Below are 19789 nucleotides of genomic sequence, written 5' to 3' on the forward strand. Positions count from 1 at the left end.
ACAGTTAATATTGCCAACTCTAGAGACTGGTATTTGAGTAAGTCGGTATCATTTATCAAATTGTAAAATGTCCATAAAAATCCACCATCCAAACTAGAACACTTTAGAGAATTAAATGGAGAGTTATTAGTAATTACACACAAATAACAGATGCAAAGGGAGACTATCCCCAGGCAAACTGGGATGTATTATCACCTGATCCACAACAGGTGAGTTGTGTGCCTACTTACCATAATATTTCCTTTCCTTGAAAATTATCTAGTTGCCAAATCACCATAGGCTAATTTTAGCCTGGCAACAAACTAAGAAAGCCAAACATATTCAGTTCTATAAAGGGACTAAAAAGGAAGAGGTGGACAATAAAAGCAAAGGGCTTATCAAAAAATCGCATAAGCCCTTTTCCAGGTGATAGGATCAATTTTAATCTCAATGCATGGTTAGAAAAATTTGCTTACTGTTTAAATCTTGATCTGAATGCTTTCTTATCTACAACAACCTGGACTACTTTTCTTTTTTCTTTTTTTTTTTTACTTTTTTATTGTTAGTTAATCACCATACATTACATCATTAGTTTTCGATGTAGTGTTCCATGATTCATTGTTTGTGCATAACACCCAGTGCTCCATGCAGAACGTGCCCTCTTTAATACCCATCACCAGGCTAACCCATCCTCCCACCCCCCTCCCCTCTAGAACCCTCAGTTTTGTTTTTCAGAGTCCATCGTCTCTCATGGTTCGTCTCCCCCTCCGATTTCCCCCCCTTCATTCTTCCCCTCCTGCTATCTTCTTTTTTTTTTTCTTAACATATATTGCATTATTTGTTTCAGAGGTACAGATCTGAGATTCAACAGTCTTGCACCATTCACAGCGCTTACCAGAGCACATACCCTCCCCAGTGTCTATCACCCAGTCCTGGACCACTTTTCTACTTTTGTTTTTTCATCCATTTCCCATCCCACCATTACTGCATTTTTTTTTTTTAAAGATTTTATTTATTTATTTGACAGAGAGAGACACAGCGAGAGAGGGAACACAAGCAGGGGGAGTGGGAGAGGGAGAAGCAGGCTTCCCGCTGAGCAGACAGCCCGATGCGGGGCTCGATCCCAGGACCCTGGGATCATGACCTGAGCCGAAGGCAGACGCTTAACGACTGAGCCACCCAGGCGGCCCCCATTACTGCATTTTTTTAAACCAACTGCTGGTCAACTGCTCACCCACTCAATAGTAATTAAATGGTCCAAGTTAATAAATGTCATAGTGAGCCAAAACCATGATCTTGTAACCCAGGCTAGGCAGCCTTTAACTGTTTCTAAAAGTTATAAAACAGACTAATCCCCAGAAAAAATTATATTATCATGATTAAAATAGTTCCAAACAATATATAACCTACAACTGGTTAAAACAAAACAAAAAACACAAATCACATTTTCTAATAAACAACATAAAATGAAACTTTAAAAAGCTTTAAAGATAGATGTAGAGCAATTTCTTAATATCCTGAATGCTGGGACCTGAAAAAAAGAAGTTTAATTAAAGAAGCATACCTTGGTAAATGGCAGCACTGTATAGTGACTCCAAAGGAGACCATGGAGAATTTTCAAGGGCTTTTAAGGTTAGAGGTTCTTCCTTATTCTACTTTTACCTTTTATAAAAACTTAGGGCTTTTCTTAACATAAGCATCCCGTCATAGGTTTATAAGCAATAACACTAAGGTTCATTAAGCAAGAAACCTTCAAAACTTCAAAGGAAAGTATGTAATTATCTCGTGCAAAATCTGTCTCAATCTTTCAAGACAAGTTTCTCTCTTCTTTCCTTCTCTTAAATTGTATCTCTCAATTTAGGAATCAACACTCAGACCCCCAAATTCCTGGACTCACGATGATCTCACGGCATTTCAATTTGACAAGGTCTCTCAGCCAGGATGCTTCAACATGCTTACAGTTTGGACACTAGGCTATAGAAAATGGCCTATATGTGTTTCATGGTTAGACTGTCCAAAAATCCCCACTAGGCACAGAACCAGAAAGAGTCTTATGTTTTCTAAGTTTCTTCTAAATCCCATAAAAACACCAATTGAGATAATTTACTTTTCTAAAGATAAATAATCGAGGAGAAAAAAATTTAGTTTCAAAAAATTAAAATCAGACCTCCTTAGCTATTTTTACATGCTCTTGAGGACTTTCTTAAAGGACTTAAATATCTACTGATCTTGTATGATTCCATGAAAAACAAAAATAGAACTGCTGTTTTAACAACAGTTATAGGACAAAATAGTATGCAATGAGAAATCAGTACCACAGAATAATCAAACATACTGCTGTTACCAATATACTAGTTATAAAAATGACTTATCCTTCAGTGAAAGAGAACTTTTCACTTTATTTAATCCAGCCTATTAACATCCTGGGGTATGCTTTGGGAAATGCTGATATAAAAGCATATCTAAAAATACACCAAATTAAAAGCACAAATAAATGGTTCAATATAAATCTACTACCAAAGTGAAGCTGTAACATAGAAACAAGAGGAAAAAAAGCAAAATCAGATATTCTACAAGAAGCCATAATTTTGATACAAGGGACAAAAAACAAAGCTTTAGTGTTTCTTTACAAACAAAAGAAAGTGACTCTATCAATGAATGCTCTTTGTATATTATTTTTACTGTTACTGCATTATTTTTACTATTAAATTATTCCAGAGTTAAAGTCTACTAGTCATGCTTGAAGCAGCATGTGCTTTAGTAAAGAAAATCTACCACAAGTCTCTACTTTCTATCCGGTTAACAAGCATACTGATCTAGAAAAACTCCATAATGGAAATGTGTGAAACAAAGTTGTATTTGTTTACATGGTTTATAGAAGAATAATTAAACGGGCTTTCCTTGCACTGCAGTTCTAAAATGTTATGGTCCTGCATCATACTGAGCCAGAAGGTCAAAGTACAGCTAAACTGGACAGTAAATATGGGAGCAAGTTTGAAAGACTATGTCTATTTGACCCCATTAGCACAACTTAAACTAATGCAGGGTCCAATTCTGAATGAGTCAGTTAATTTATTTATACTCCGCTTTCTTAAAAATGCATGTCACTGAGGAATTACATAGGGTGGGATAAAAAGAGATCTATTTTTACTACAGTCACTTATTTCTCATCCTGTTACGTATTTGGGGATATCTGAACACATTTTCCCCTAAATTACGAAGGCTGAGGAACTGTACTGAAGGTAGTATAACCTAAAGTACATTGTCTAGGGCCTTTGTACCTGCCCTATCACGGACAGTTAGCCACTACAGACGGTCCCAACTCATAATGGTTCGACTTATGATTTTTTTGACATCATGATGGTGCGAAAGTGATACACAGTAGAAACTGTACTTTGAATTTTGACCTTCCCCCAAGCTAGTGATCTGTGATATGATACTCACGACACTGGGCAGAAGACACTGAACAGCAGCTCCCAGTAAGCCAGGCAATCACAGGGATAAACAATCCATACATTTATAACCATTCTGTACCCACATAACCCCTCTTTCACCTTCAGCATGGTATTTAATCAATTACGTGAGATACTCAATACTTTATTATAAAATAAGCTTCGTGTTAGAGGATTTTGCCCAACTGTAGCCTAATGCTAAGTGTTCTGCGCATGTTTAAGGTAGGCTAGGCAAGGCTATGATGCTCAGTAGGTTAAGCACAGCCCCATCGTAAGTTGAGGAAGATCTGTATAGACATTTAATAAGCAGACGGCTTGCTGGTGAGCCACTTACAGGCAGATATTGTCCAGGGAAGATGCCTGGAGTACCACTAGTCTCTTACTAAGAAGGAACCAAGCGTATATGCTTACTCACTTTGGGCTCAAGGGGAAAAAAAAAACAACAAAAATCTGCCTTTTACTGTGAAAGAGGTCATTACTGACTTGCAGCAGGTTAAAAAGAAACTTCCCATACTAACAAAGAAAAAACTTTCTAAGATTTGAAAATAAATAAATAAGGGACGTGGCAGAAAAATGGATGGTTCAGTTCATACAAGCCAGATCATTTCCATAGCTGTCAATAGCTGAACACTTAATTATATATTACCATAACTTATTTTCTTTCCCATCACAATGCAGTTCAAGTTTAAAAATAGGAAGATGGTAGAGAATTATTTAAACATGGTATTGCTTTAATATAAATCTGAAAGTCAGAAGCTTTTTACAATAGAATTGAGAAAAACAAAAATCATTACTCTCATATTATAGACTGATCAAAAAAAGGACATAAGAAGAGAGCTAAAATAACAAAGTAAAGAATAATAACCATTTTATCAGCTAAAATGCTGCACACATTTTTTTAAGTATAGATTTGGATACTATTTTTTTCCTTTCAGAAAATATTTTTGAATTGCTGATGTCCTTCTATCAAAACAATGCCACTCCATCAATAAGCCCACCAAAAGACCTCAAGTTTGCTGCAAGCCTTGCTCATGTCTCACCTCAAAAAGAAATATGCCTACATATGGTAAAGAAAAGTCAACTCAATATTGGTCACATTTTCATTAATGTCATTTGTTTGCCCCACTTTGTTCTATATTTGTCTCAGTTCTACTGTTAAAAATAATGTCACAGATCTCATTTGGAGATTTTTTTTCTACTGAAACTATAACAGAGATCATCTATACCTGCTGTCACTGCTCCTCATTTGACATATTTCACTAAGGCCCTCCCTAGTATATTCATTCCTCTGCAGTCTATGCGATTCATGGCCAAATGCTGCTTACTCATTCTGGTAGATGTTCTTACTCCTACAAATATTACCAACACTGCAAAACTGTTACAATTCTGCTTTCTCTTAGTGGTACCTGTTTAGGAGTTAAATCATTTTCAACAACTTTTTTACAATAAAAAAATATTAAGTTTCTCTTCTTTGAATAAAATATAAATGAAATACAAAAAAAAAAAGGATCAACAAAAAGAGTCAAAAGAACATCCTAGACAGATTCACACTGTACGTTCTTTGAGGGCAAGAGGGATAATATCTTTCTTTGTTCACATTTCTAATTCTGTTCACATTTCTAATCGGACCATCAAAAATAACACTATTTGTAGATTTATCCAATGAGTAAATAAGTGAATAAATGAGTAAGATCTGCTCAGAGTGCTTAACTCACTCATAAACACTTAACAAACTCTTACTATATGTACCAAGGCGATGAAAAATGTTAGAATAAAGATGACAGCTCTTGCATCAAGAGCCTCCATCTAGGAGGGAAGAAAACATGTGAGCAGATTATTACCACAGAGTCGAGTATAAAGTACTCTGAGAACACAGCAGATGACAGCCACGTGATCACTTTGATCACAGGTAATCACTACCACTTTATGATAGTAGCCAAAGGCTACTTTGTGGGAGAATACTGAAGTTATTCACCTAATGATCTCAAAAAATTAGAAGATATATTCTAAATACTCCTAAGTTTCCATCAACCCTCAGAAACTGAATGTTCCTTTTCATCACTATATGCCACCTCTATAGCTTACCATTGTGATTATAGTTTCTGGGATACCATGCAATAGCAGAAAAGTACTGGCAGGAAATCTGTTATGTTGTTCCACTCACACTAATTCTCTCATTAAGAAAAAGGCTCTCTTTTAAAGTAATAAAACCATCTCTTCTTCTACAGACTTAATGAACACAGTAAGGTTGTACAGACAGCATCATCACAGCCAAGAAGAGTTTATAAAAGGGCTAGAAGGGCCACCAGAATGTATCTAAGGAATTCCAGGCAGTGGACTCTATGCTACCAGCTAAGTTTCCTGTGTCGTGTAGGCAACAGAGTGTGCAGAATGAGTCTCGTCTATTAACTCCACATCATTTGGATGTCAGCACTTTGGGGTCATGTTGACAATGCACTGCACTACACTACAAGCAAGGAAATAAATATACCTTTCATTAATATTTCCCACAGAAGAAAAAGTCTTTTTAAATGCAAGCAATGATGATATATTAACCTTTTAAAAATCAGGTAATAAAACAAGCCCTTTCTTTATCCACAGAAGACAATGATAGGCTCTACTCTGAATCTGGTTATTTAGTAGTAATTTGCACTGCTCTATGTCAGAAGACAGCAGAGTAATTTACTTGAAGTGGAATTAGACCTGTCGTACTATCCAGGAACAAACATCTGGACAGGTAAGGTCTAAACACAGTGTTTGAAAGTTTAAAATCATTTGTTCCTCCATAATCAATATTAACATGTCTGCAGTCATTAGCATACTTACCACACTGACTGAATTTCTCTTTTAGTTTCTGCCAAGTCAAGTCAAAAGGCAGCTAGAATGAAAAAAGGTATTAGTAACAGATATACAAAGAAAAAAAAAATTTAAGTATCCTTTACATCTGGTTGCTTACATTTCTGACAAATATCTGGTTGCCTTTGGAGCCTATTCTGTCTCTTATTCCGCTTCCCATTGGCCCAGATAGAAATCCTCGATCCATATCGATGCTCCTTTCCAGTATAGCTCCTATACCTGGTCCCATTCTATCAAAGCTGGAGCTCATCCGGTCCAATCCCATCCCCATTCCTCCAGTCACATTGTTCATGCCACCCATGCCACCACCTGGATTTCAAGAAGGGAAGGGGGGTTTTGGGAATTTGGGTGTTTTTGTTTTAAAAATGGAAGAAAAAGGAGAAAGAAGAGGAAAAAGAGGAGGGAGAGAATCATTTTTGAGAAAGAAAGGGAGAGAAAAATTAATTCATTTATATAACTGGATCATATATAAACATAAAACCATTTTCATATACACAACAGAACAATCTTCTAAGAAACAGAATTTAATCTGTATACATTCAGTTAGTTGAATGTTAATGGCTAACTGAATCTGCTCATTCTAGCCACTACATAAATACATCATACATATATACTTCTATAAAATTATATTCTGATCATAAAACACATCATATAAGTTATATAAATTCTCTACCAGTTATTTGATCCATTAATGTTATAGTAGCTTTTATCATTTTTCTTTAATAATACCATGTTTAATAAATGCTAGAACAAAGATATATGAAGTGAATTCAAATTATTACAACTCCAACATGTTAACTATTGATCTCATCATACTCTCCCACATTAATATTCTTTCACCTCAGTATCTTCTGTTTTTCATGCAATTTCTCTTTCATATCAATTCAATTTTCAATAACCACAGAAAAACCTAACTTTTAATCTCAATATTATATAGAACTTAAGGAGATAACAAAAAATGGAATGATGCACCTTTGGCCAGAGCCTGAGAATTTAACTCATAGCTCATACCCAATTCATTCTTATGCACTGAGTCCCCTTTAATTAATTCCAATCCTATTCATTCTCAAAACAACCTTTTTTCTTGTACTTAATATCCCCATATATAGAAATTCTAAAAATTAACATTACCTTCAAATTGACTTTCTATGAATAACAAATACAAAGGTAGGAAAACAGAAGTATAAACACTGAGGTGAAAAAGGAAAGTAGGGAAGTTATGATTAATGGGAAAATGACCAAGGCTAAAAAAATGATGAAAGGGAACAAGAAGCAAGGTACCATGGAAGTAAATATCTTTAGCTGATAGGATTTTAGAAAAGTTCAAGTAGGCTATATTTCCTATTTGTGAGATTTCAATTAAAAGAAGTCAGTAAAGTATGGAGAGCTCATAGAGACATGGCTCAGTAAGCAACAGAGATCAAAAACTGAGCCATGTCTTAAGACTTAATATAAGGCTTCAAATGTGGTAGTGGCAACAGATGGAAGACATGGGGCAACTACTCTTGATTCTGTCACAGGAAAAGTTTAAGAGGAGAGGAAATAAACATCTCTTTCAACCTTAGCCCTCAACCTCAGGGGTCTCTAGAGGTATTACAACTGGGGCGATTCACCTGCATCTACCAAAAGACACAAGATGTTCACAGATGAAATAAGCTAGTCACCAAGAGCAGCTGTAGACAACAGGCAAGGGAACAAAGCTGGTGCTAAGGCAAAATTGCTCCTGACATGTGATCACAGAAATCCCCCGATTCCTTAGTTGGAATGGAGCTTCTTGGATTAGCTGACAGTTAACACATACTCTGGTGTTAGTTTAAAAATGTCAAAGAAGTAAAATTCAAAGTTAGTTTAGAAATTTCAAACAGTGATCAAACAGAAAACCTCAGTAAGTATCAAAATTTCTCTAAATTATGACAAGACATATTAACACATAAGAACAAAGTATTACTATACTACAATAACTACTCTTGCAAACTCTTTTGCAAGCACTCAAATATTACTGAATAAATTCTAGTAAAATTTAAACCTACTTATTCCAGATCCTACTGGACCCATGTTAGAAGCTCCTATTCTTCCTGCAATCATTGCACTGCCTAAACAAGGATGGAAAGATAATATACTAATTAATTTGAATAATCGTATTTTAAAATCCCCAAGGTACTATGCTCTCAGATGTACAGTAACCAAAAAATATGTCTTCTAGAAATAGGGTTCAAATATATAATATACTGAAAAAGCGAGCAAGTACATTAAAATTCCTAAAGTATTTTTCATCAAGTAATAAATTATGTGAAACATTATTAACTTCCAATTGTTCACAAAAAAAAAGGAAACAGACTCTGAAAAATACGACCTGCAAAAAGAAAAGGAGAAATATGCAGCCAGCCCTACCAAGTCTACCAAAGGAATCTCCAAAGCCTCGATTTATTCCAATATCACCACGTCCAAAATCTCTCTCCATGCTACTAGTCATCGCACCACGGTACAGCTCTGAAAAGATTATGCAACAAATTAACCCTTTTTCAAGTGCATCAGAGTACATGGTAATCCATTTAGGAAAATTTTGAAACTAAACTGAAAAGACAGCAAAAGTCACAAATACAAAAACGTCCGTGATTTACCAACTTACCTCACATGCCATATAATATGCCCAGTCCCATCATGCCTGTCCCTATTCCCTATGCCCATATGCCCTCCGAAGACATCTACAGTACCCATTCCTACATTTACCTACCTCCCATTCGGCCAACTCCTCCAAATCCTCCCATGCTATTCATTGCTTCCAGACCACCAAACCCAATTCCTATGGAATAAAGATTAATTCTGAGATTTGACTGTCAGTTATATAGCCGAAAGGTACATTTTGTAAATGTTAAGTCTCATCAGTAAGCTCTTCATCCACCCTACCTTGTCCAGGGGCTTCTTAACACATCAATTTCCACATCCCTTAAGTATGTACCAGGCTCAATTTCTGCTAGCAGCCTTTAGGTGTGAGCCAACAATAAACCATGATGTTTTTTCCTTGGAATTCTCAACACAGCTTCTAATTTACTAAAAATGGTGATGGGTACATACAAAAAACAAATGCTTATACATACCTCCTCCAATTCTATTCATTCCTCCAAAACCTGGACCATCCATTCCCATACCTCAAATAAAATACACAGTATGTACGTTCAGTCAATCTTATTTTTATGACTAAAGAATGACATAGCGCAATACAGCAAAAGATACCACTGGCCTAGTCATGATGGAACGCTAGAGAAGCAGCAGGGCACAGGTGGCTTGTGTGTTATGCCACATCAGCTGTCTAAGCATGAGTCTTCAAAGAGGCTTCTATGAATATTTATTGAATGAGAAAACAAAAGTCACTGGTCACACTCACATTCAAGCAGAGAATATCTAGGACTAGGTAACCGTTCCCTCTTTTTTTTTTTTTTTCAACACACCACACAAACACAAATATCACCAGAGCAGATTGAGAGATCAAGTCAGAAAGTAAGGACTCCTTACATGGCAGCTAAGGGAGCAGTAAAAAACTAAAAATAAAAAAGCATGTGTTTAGGAGGGTGGAGGGCCTAAGAGTAAGGGACAAAGTTTCTATCTGTTTGGGTCAGAATGATTACGGTATAGCTACCCTCATAATTTACAGGTTTAGCTATAGCATCTCAGCAAAAACAGGAAATCTGATAGCATTTATTAGCCCATCAATTAAGACACAGTTCTTGAAGTATGGTCTGGGGTCCAGTAAGTCAAAACTATTTCATTCATCACATAATATTAAGATATTTGACTGTTTTACTCTCATTCTCTCATGAATATAAGGTGTAATTTTCCAGAAACTACATGTTGTATGATACTCTAACAAACTAAATGCAGAAGCAGATACAAGAGCATGGGATGTCTTGCATTAAACCAAACATTAAAGAGATGTACAAAAAAGGTAAAACAATGCCACTCTTCTCACTAATTTTTTTGTATTGGAAAATACAACTTAGTTTCTTAAAAATTATATTTATATTAACACGAGTTTATTACTGTTATCTTAAATACATAAGTAGTTTTAAATTTCTAAGTTTTAATTTCTAATACAGTAAATATTGACAAACATAACTACATAAATGAAAGCACTTTGGGATCCTCAACGAAATTTGAGAGACTAAAGGGGTTCTGAAACCACAAAGTTTAAAAAACTAATCTTCAAAGACAAACTGTAAATTAGTCCAGGTAAAGAGCCAAACAGCTCTCTGGAAAGCTACCTTCCCAGCTATACATATAAATTTCACCTGCTTATGAGAGGGTAGCATGTCAGTCAATACAAATACTGTATATCCACAACACACAAGGCACTACATTTAAACATTTGCCTTCTGCCTTACAGACGTTTTAAAATCCAAAGTGCTAAAAGACTAGCTACAACACAGATGGCCTCTGAGGAACCTGACTGACCTTGGCTCACCCTCTTTCATGTTCTCTGCTCTTGAGGTTTCATTCTTTTTTCAGGCTGAATGACATCCTAAATGCTCAACTATAAACAGAGTCCTTTGAACATTATTACAAACTAGTAAATGTAAGCTTTGTAATCTAGCAAATGTACCATTTAAAAAGAAATAATGTGAGAATACTCACCACTTGGACCTAAATTTCCCATTACACCACCTATGTTCAACTGGCTGGCACTAATAGGCTGTCCGCCTGGACCAAGTCCCATTCCAATGCCTCCAAGACCGCCTAAAGCATAAATAAGAATATTACTAACCCATATATAATTAACTAACTGGCACTAAATAAATTTTTTAAAGCTAGATGCCTGTAGTAAAATTTCTAAAATTTTGCAAATTTGCCAATAAGAGCACTGGTTCTTGCTTTCATCAGAATGCAGCCCACTGAAGCCTCACTATAATACCATTTATTAATGAGAAGTGTTTTATGAAGCAGGCCCATCTTATATCCTGGGTTCAAGGCATACTGAAAAGGATTAATGAAATACCAAGAGGATTTTGAATAATATTATACACCTTATAAATGATATACATATCTGAAAATGAGAACCTTGCTCAAATTTGTAGAACCACTTAAAATAGAAGAATTACTTTTAAGATGCTTTAAATCAAACTAAAAAGTCAACAACAATGACAACATAATATTGAATAAAACAAACGTTACATTATCTGGTTTTGTCCATGACATATTTATTGACATTTATATGGCACCCTAAGTGTTTTCACATCTATTTTCCATAGAGGAGGAAATTTTTGAGACTTTAAGTTACTTGTATAATGCCATTTAGCTATGGGATTAAGCTAGGACTAGAATTTAAGTTTTCTTCTCTAAATCTAGTATTCTTCTTACTCTCTCTTAAAATAAACTAATTAAATTTGTTGAAAATAGACTTTAAGAAGTTGATTTCACAACCTTAAAGACTTAACATTTGAGTGGGAACTATTTTATTCTACTAAATCTGAGTATGGCTTTAAAGTTCTTGCTAGTCAATGTAGCAATTAAGTGGCAGGGGCTGAGAAAATGATATACCATATATATTTTTTAAAAGATAAAGTACAGAAGCATGTTGTGTTAAGTTGGAAAGATTAATGTGATCTGGTAAATGAAATACCTTTTTTCAGCTCAGTTCCTAAAAATGGTCTAACTGAAAGCAATAGCACATTTGACTAACAGCAATCTCATGTCTATACCTAAAACTCCTATTTTTATCTCTGATATCATTCGTTATTAAAAAGAACCAGGACTCCTTGAAATTAGGCCAATCCCATGTCTCTAGGACCAAAAAAAAAAAAAAAAAAAATCCTCCCAAATCTGGGAAATCAAGTTTTACCAAAAGTAAGAGTATCAGCAGCATAGGAAATGAGAAGGCTCCCACTTAACAAGTTACAATAATTTGAGCAAAATAAGAGAAGGGAAAAATGAGGACATTAATAATGATTAGAACAACAAACTGATTCTGTCAAAGTCTATGAATTCATATTATATCTCAATGGAGAAGAATATATAAAAACATGAATCTCAAAAGAACAGATAGAGAAGAAGTCTGAATACAACAGAGGATATTTTTTTATCTAAATAAATAGAAGAGTACTAATAGTGCAAAAATAAACCAGAAGCCCCTGCAGAAAGCCAGGCAGGATCTTGAAAGATGATAAATAATAAGTGATAAGGTAAATTTGGTTGAGGGAGAAAAAGACTGCTCTGTAAAGAAAGAAAAGGCAATATTCAAAAACACATGAGCTGAGAATCTTCCAGAATTTACTTTAAAAAAACTGAATCCTCATATTGTGAAAGCTCAATAAAAAGTAATTCATACCCACATTGTAGAAAACTGCATACCAAAGACAAGTATCTTAAAATCAGCTACATGAAGAACAAAGATATACCTATAAAGAAAGGACATTTCAACTGATAGTTGACTTAATATAGCAACTATGGAAGCCAGAAGACTGGGATATTTTCAAAGTGCTGAGACAAAATAACTACCAATCTTAAACTGCAAACCAGCAAAACTATCTTTGAAGATATTTATAGACTATCCAAAATTGAGAAAATTTACTAACAACAGATCCTCATTGAAAGAGCTTTTAAGATATATCCTTCAGGGAAAACAAAATTAGTGCCAGGGTCTGTGAAAGCAGAGAAAGGTAAGATAAAAAAAATGGTAAATAATAGTAATGTCTAATTTGGGGGACTAAAAAAAGCAATACAGAACTAAGACAACGAGCAATAATAGCACCTAATTCAGTAGAAAAGTGATCAGAACTGAAACATTCAAAGGTCACTCTATTATTGAATAAAAGAATTACATTAACTCCAGACTTCATATCACTATATTAAAAATCCAGGATAACCACTAAATGAGAAAGCAAGATAGGAGAAAAATATTTGTAAAAAAAAACAGAAAAATATAATACAAAATAAGATAATGGGCAAAAATCCAAATAAATCAATAAATGTGAATAAACAAAACAAAGCTGTTGTATCTATATTAATATTAGACAAAAGACTTAGTTACTAAAGATAAAATCATTTTAAAAAATAAAATTTTGATTCATTAGGAAAATATATCAGTTCTGAACTTGGATGTACCTACTAAGTTAGTTTCAAAATACTTAAAGTAAAAACAAGAAAAAATGAGACAAATCCAACATTCTAGTGGGAAATTTTACCATATACAACTCTCAGTAATTGACAGCACAAGCAGACATGATTATTAATAGAGACATAAGAAAATGTAAATGATTAACAAACTTGATTTAATGGACATATATAGAACACTGCACTCACCAAGCACACCTGGAATATATATTACAATAGTGCCATATAGTAGGCCATAATGCAAAGTCCAAATTAATTCCAAGAATCACAATCATATCTTCTCTGGCCACACTGTTTAGTTAAAAATTAGTAAGAAAAAGCCCCATACAGTTAGAAACTCAAAAATATATGGCTTAAGAAGAAATCATAATAGTAATTTAATAAAAACTAAATCACAATAAAAATACTCCATACTAAAACCTGTGTACAACAGCTACATTTAATAGTTATAACTACTTTTACTAGAAAAGAGAGGCTGCAAAATTAGTGAAGTAAACATTCAGCTTAAGGAATTTGGACAAAAATAAGAAACTAAACACAAAGAAATAGAGAGAAGAAAGTATTAAAGCAAAGAGCAGAAATTAAGATACAAAAATGAAATTCACTTCTTTGAAAGCACTAATTAAACTGAAAAATCTAAGCAAAACTGACCAAGAAAAAAGAGAAATTGCAAACCTTTGGAATTTATCAGAGGGAAGAACTATAGATGTAGCAGAAATTTAAGAGACTATTTTATGCCAAAGATTTGAAAATGAACAAAAATGGTAAAAATCTTAGAAAAATAGAAATAACCAATACTGACTCAAGAAGCAATAGGAAATATGAACAATCATTAGTTCAAGTCTTCCCCCAAATAATACAGGAAGGCCAGACAGTATTACAAGTAATTTCTCATGAACACTGAGAGAACAGATTATTCTAACAGAAAAAGAATAAATACTCCCCAACTTAGTACTGTTTCTAATGGCCAAAAACTAGAATAACCTAAAAAACAAAAAAATATATATAATGTGGTATTAGCAAGTTAAAATGAAGGAACTAGAGCTACAACTATCAATATAAATGCATCTCAAAAACGATATTCAACCAAAAACAGCAAGCTGCAGAATAATATATACAATATGATGTCACTCACCCCAAATTTTATATCCAGCAAAACAATTTCATGTAGTGTTTATGGATGTATAAATGCGTAGCCAAATGACTAAAGCCTAAGTGATAAACACTATATTCCTTAAGTTGTTCCTCTTGGTATGGTATATCTGGTGGTCAGGAGAGAGGGGGAGTCTCAACTTTATCTGTAAAATTTTACTTAAAGAAAACTCATCTAAAACAAATATGGCCTGTGATAACTACAGAAGTAATTTTATTTTTGTCTGTATATTTAAAATATTCTATGATTAAAAAACTTTAATAAAAACCAGAGACGGTATAGTAAAATAGTAAGAACAAGAGCTAGTATTTTTGAGTATGTACATTATACCAGAACTGTTCTAAGTGCTTTACATATATTAACTCATGCAACACTCATGCCAGACCCATGATAAAAGTGCTATTAGCATCCTCATTTTGCAGATGGAGCATTGAGACAAAGATGTTAAGTACATTACACTGTGTTATAATCATTTGGAAAACAATTTGATAATACTGATCAATGAGCATACCTGAGAACCTGTATATCTACTTGAAGGAAATAAAAAACATACCAAATATTTGTATACAAAGACATGAATTACTCTGTTGATAATTAAAGAGAAAAAGTTAAAACAAATATACCAAACATAACTGCAAAATAATTATGGAGCATCTATACATAGACTATTATACACTGAAATAATTATGGAGCATCTATACGATAGACTATTATACACCTAATAAAAATACTTGGAAAGAATTTTCAACATGGAATACTGTTTATTAATGTTAAACACACACAAAAAAATACAAAATTATTTATATGGTAGTACTCAACTATGTAAAAAAATATACATATAAAGAAAGGCTAGGAAAGATACACAAAAATGTTATAATGGAGTCTACTTGTGGTAAAATTAAAAGGACTCCTCTTCCCTTCATGTATATGAACTTTCCAATTTTTTTTTTAGTATGTATGGCTAGTATAACCAGGAAAAACACCAAAAAAAATGGTACATACTTATCTTTTCACTCTTCCTCATCAACATGACAACCTACCTCCATAACTCCTAAAACTAACCCTAAACTGAGGGCAATGTGCGATATAGGCACAAAAATAAAGAGTTTTGCTTAGCATATAATAAAATTGAAAAACAAATACTCTGCACTGTTTCTAATAATAACTTTTACTTACGTGGTAACTGTGGTGTTTTACTATCATGTGAACGGTAGTCTTCATGAGGGACAGACTTGTCATCCTAATTGCAAAAAAAGTTTATTATATGGTTAATTCATAACTGAAAGGATCTGTAATGCAAAGGAGAGCAGATAAAAGATTTGAAGAGGTTGGAGGGTTGAAGTGATATATAGGAACTCACCATTTTCACATGCATAGGTCTATCAAACAAAAACTGCCCATTGAACATAGCTGTTGGTTCAGTCAAGGAAACTCAGTTAAGACTATAAAATTATACTTGAACACACATTTTGAATAATCTTAGAGTCAGACTACCTCTATAATTTTAACATCTTTACTACTGTACTTATTTGTATTAGTCTCTTCCATATACTCAAAGAAAAATCTTGAATTCTTTGCTTTACAGTTTTACTTTATAAATAAAATATAATCTAATTCAACCACTGAAAAAAGAAAATTAACAAGGTTTCATTTAAAGCAACTGCATTAATGTACAATGGATTACATTAACTGTCAACAGCAGATATACATACAATTAGTTGTGGTAGGAAGAGAAAGTAGAAAGAAGTTCATACCAGGCTTATGCATAGCTAATTCAAGTTTTAAGAGTGACTTTAGTACTTGGACATAGTAAAGGTTTTATGTGCTGGAGACTAAAGTCTAATACACATTTCTAAACCAGGCAACCTTAAATTCCATGACCCCCACAAAATGGTATCAAGCTTCTTCAACCTTATTAAATAATGCTAAAGTGTAAATCAGGATACAAATTGCTTGAACTGCTTCAATTGCTTGTTCAAAAGTGACTGTGCCCATTCCTCTGCTCTTGCCATCTTTGTCTTCTTTAATATCTGCCCGCTTTACAGTTCCAGCTATGCTGAACACCTCCTTTAGCTTCTTCCAACCAACTTTGAAGTCAAGCTTAACATAAAATTATATAAAGTTACATACCTAATAAACCCTTCTTCCCATTTATAAATAATACAAACAAATCTTTTCTAAACTGTCAAAACTATAAAGAAGTATACTTCTTGTTAGACAGTACATCAAGAATATTCAAGTAAAAACATCTTCAGTTGTTTAAAATCAATTAAGCTACATCCACATTGTTCCTTCTCCTGAATTTTTTTTTAATTCCCGAAATAGTCTCTCAACTGCCCAATCCTGTTTTATACATTTGAAACTTGCACATCTATTTTTACTGAGAGAAATTCAGATTTTGGAAAGTATTGTTGATATCACTGACTTTCAAAAGCTTTGAACAAATGACAAACCAACTACAACGTGCACATTCACAAATATCAAATAACAAAGCTAAAGAAAGAAATCCATTTCCCAATATGAACAAAAATCACATATAATGCAAGTAAATATTTTCAAGAACTGCTTAGGTATTTATAAATTCCACAGTTCTCTTTTAAAGAATCCTACTCATATTTACACCCTAATCTTACATATATAGACTTAAACTGGGTTCGAGTTTACAATAATTACTGTTCCACTTACTTTAGTTAAAAATAAGCAAAATGTTCTATAAACCTACAGCCCATTCATCTAATTTAATAATCTCATGATTAGAATTAAATACTGAATGACAAAATTTTAGGCTAAAGCTTAAACTTACATTAGCAACAAAAATTGTGGAACCAAGTCTACCAGCCTGCAAATTACTGATAACCTCAGGAGGAATGTTTGGATTATTGAGAATGGAAGGTGGTAAATTCATCAACCCCGATCCCATATCGGGTACATGTCCTCCTGGAAATGATCCTCCTGTTCGTTGCAATGCCCTACGAGCATTTTCTCCATCAGGATCCTATAACACACATTGAATGTTAAATACCACTAGACACATCAATAAATCTGTATCATTAAAATAACAACTTCAAATTCTACAGTAGCTATCCCAACTGGCTCAAATTATTGGCTCTCTTGAAGAGTGAGCTTTTTTTCTTATCCAGGGAATTCAGTCCCATAAAAACCTGTGGACAGACAAAAGATTTCAGTCTCCAGGGGTGTCAATTAAATACCTCTTTCCAATCACTAAAGTCACTTAAGAACTTGAAATTAGTTTAATTTTGCCCTCATACTAGTGTACAAATATATGACACAACACATAAATATACATAATTCAAGAGGAACAAAATACTTACTGTTGACTCTTTTCTTTCCGAAATGCAGTAATGGTGAATTCTCACCACTGGATGCCCAAGGCAATGCCAAATCAGACTAATTCAAAGCTTTGCAACAGTGGAACAGACTGTTATAAAACCCAGGAATATTGGGGTAAAGGGGAACTTTTATAATGTGTAAATTTCATTCCTAAACAAAATATAATTACCCACTTTCCAACCTTTTTCCTTCCTCAACAATGATTATGATCTGACAATTGATTATTACCAAAGATGAAGAGGTGGGGGAATGATAAAGAAAGGCTAAGTGTCCAAGTGAAGAATAATAAACACTGCTTTTCATTAAGTTCCATTAACTTTATAACAGAAATACTCTACCTTTAAACAAAACTAAAAAAGCGAATTTAAACGTACTTCTCACTCATCTCACTAGGTGGAATGCAAAAAACAAACAAAAAAAACACATAAACACACTGATAGACTATCATCTGCAATACCAAATGAAAATGATAAATGTAACCATCAACGCTGCTCTGCTGGTCTCAGTCTAGGGATACTAATAAAAAGAAAGCTGGATAACCTTAAGAAATTCTCTAGGAAGGCTGGGAGGATAGAAGGTGAAAAAGTAAATGCAATAAAGGTATACCAGCTTCCAAAGTATTTCCTCACCATGAAAAAATAAAAAGAAATACAGAAGTAAAGAAATACATGTTTTCAAAAATGCTATAAAATTTTTAAGTTAATAAATAATAAATGCTTCAGGTCTAACTAAAGCTTCAAAAACTTGTACAAATGCAAAATTTAAGATAGTGGTTACCTATGGGGAGAGGAGGAGGGACAGGAGAGGTGCTTCATAAACTATTAAGATAGGTTGATTGTCCTTAACATCTTAACATTAATAAAGCATATTCTTATATTTCTCTCTTTATATTTCACATATATATAAATACGTGTACACACAAAAATATATACATACACATATAAAATACATAAAACATATATAAAATACAATTTATCTAAAACAAATTAACCACTATATAACATGATTTTTATTCCTCTTTTCCCCTTGGATGACAGCCTGCCAGTCACCACCAGCTATTGCTATTAGAGGGCCTATAAGCTTTTAACTGCTACTAACCCCCATTTAATATAATGAAAAAATACAATTCTAATATCTGGTAAGGAACACTGGAAATATATTTTCCTTAGTATTTTCTCACTAGTAGTTTTAGCCCTGAGCTCAGCCACCCCTCTGTAAATTAGATATTCCCAGAAAAGGGACCTTTATGATATTAATCCAAAAAAGCTAACTGGATAAAGAATACCTCTTCATTTAGCTAGGCCAAACTCAGTTATTTTTCTCTCTTAAAAAAAGTTTAAAATGGAAGTATCCTACATCAATTTGGATCACATAACTCTATATTAGGGTCTCTGAAATATTACTGAGGATCTATGATGTGCTAAAACTTAAAATAACAAACAACATGGGCTTGACCTTTAGCATAAAAACCACCACTTAAATAGCTGGCATAGACTACAACAGTCTAAACTTTCTCTACTAATTCTCCACTTCCCAGTCAAAATATTAAAAAGGAAAAATAAAGAATGAAAGAACCCCCAGACTCAAAACAGAATTAGAGGAATTCAGAAGCTGACTCCAATAAAGGGATTTGGGATACTTGTATTTGTTGGTGGCATGGCCTTTAATTTTAAACTATTATCACCTCATACTCAGGATCAAGAGACCAACAACCAGTAACATTCCCACCTTGGACAGGAGTAACAACAATTATTATTACAGCTAACATTTATTGTGTAGTTATTTAATATTTTGAGCACTATAATAACATCACAATCATAGTAGCTAACATTTATCAAATGCTTTATATATATTAACTCTCTGAGTCCTTATAAAACTATCAGATAGCTTCTAA

At 33.6% G+C, this 19789-nt stretch overlaps 1 protein-coding gene across 6 annotated transcripts in view; it reads right to left on the reverse strand.

Annotated features, from left to right (window-relative positions):
• MYEF2 (myelin expression factor 2) overlaps positions 1 to 19789 on the reverse strand; it is a 31516-nt gene that overhangs the window by 2127 nt on the left and 9600 nt on the right. The window contains exons 6-16 of one of the 6 annotated variants that reach the window (XM_032417052.1): positions 17348 to 17539; positions 16491 to 16644; positions 15905 to 15954; positions 15721 to 15784; positions 10917 to 11018; positions 9386 to 9436; positions 9022 to 9090; positions 8679 to 8777; positions 8318 to 8380; positions 6388 to 6596; positions 6258 to 6309 (exon numbers count right to left, since the gene is read on the reverse strand). In XM_032417052.1, the coding sequence (XP_032272943.1) occupies positions 6258 to 6309; positions 6388 to 6596; positions 8318 to 8380; positions 8679 to 8777; positions 9022 to 9090; positions 9386 to 9436; positions 10917 to 11018; positions 15721 to 15784; positions 15905 to 15954; positions 16491 to 16644; positions 17348 to 17539 (1105 nt within the window). The remainder of the gene's footprint in view (positions 1 to 6257; positions 6310 to 6387; positions 6597 to 8317; positions 8381 to 8678; positions 8778 to 9021; positions 9091 to 9385; positions 9437 to 10916; positions 11019 to 15720; positions 15785 to 15904; positions 15955 to 16490; positions 16645 to 17347; positions 17540 to 19789) is intronic. The other 5 variants (XM_032417053.1, XM_032417054.1, XM_032417056.1 and 2 more) reach the window with 5 other exon arrangements.

The sequence above is a fragment of the Phoca vitulina genome, unplaced genomic scaffold (assembly GCF_004348235.1).
Source record: "Phoca vitulina isolate PV1807 unplaced genomic scaffold, GSC_HSeal_1.0 scaffold20, whole genome shotgun sequence".
NCBI lineage: Eukaryota > Metazoa > Chordata > Mammalia > Carnivora > Phocidae > Phoca > Phoca vitulina.